The sequence below is a fragment of the Rhincodon typus genome, unplaced genomic scaffold (genome assembly GCF_021869965.1).
Source record: "Rhincodon typus isolate 14 unplaced genomic scaffold, sRhiTyp1.1 hic_rhity00016152, whole genome shotgun sequence".
NCBI classification, from domain to species: Eukaryota; Metazoa; Chordata; class Chondrichthyes; order Orectolobiformes; family Rhincodontidae; genus Rhincodon; species Rhincodon typus.
In genome coordinates, this window is record NW_025981790.1 from 4,680 (window position 1) to 5,213 (window position 534).

The window sequence follows — 534 nt, forward strand, 5'->3', positions numbered from 1 at the left end:
GAGGGGGTGACAGAGATAGGGAGGGGGTGTAGGGGGCTGGAGGGGGGGACAGAGATAGGGAGGGGGTGTAGGGGCTGGAGGAGGTGACAGAGATAGGGAGGGAGTGTCGGGGGCTGGTGGTGATTACAGGGATGGGGCTCTGATGTTCAGCCAGGAGTGGGTCAGGGCATTGGGAGACGGGGAGAGTTGTGGGATCGGGGATTGGATACTGACATACCGACAACGATGAGCTGTGCTCTCGCCTTCACTGTGTCCAGAGCAGTCTTCGCGATGCATGTGTAAGTGCCTTCGTCCTCAAACTCCACGTGTTTAATCTTCAAGTGGTCTTCCCAGATGTGATACCTGTTCATGGAGAGACCACAGTAAGGGCAGGGAGAGAGAGAAACCAGCACCCCCACACCACTCCCTATCTCTGTCACCTCCTCCAGCCCCCTACACTCCCTCCCTATCTCTGTCACCCCCTCCAGCCCCCTACACCCCCTCCCTATCTCTGTCACCTCCTCCAGCCCCCTACACCCCCTCCCTATCCCCGTC

The 534-nt window shown here is 59.2% G+C and overlaps 1 protein-coding gene across 1 annotated transcript in view; it reads right to left on the reverse strand.

Annotated features, from left to right (window-relative positions):
- LOC125482735 (neural cell adhesion molecule L1-like) overlaps nucleotides 1-350 on the reverse strand; it is a gene marked incomplete at its 3' end in the record, with an annotated part of 4,764 nt that extends 4,414 nt beyond the window's left edge. Inside the window, exon 1 of the mRNA XM_048594867.1 lies at nucleotides 218-350. Within this exon, the coding sequence (XP_048450824.1) occupies nucleotides 218-350 (133 nt within the window). The remainder of the gene's footprint in view (nucleotides 1-217) is intronic.
- Nucleotides 351-534: the final 184 nt, after the last annotated feature.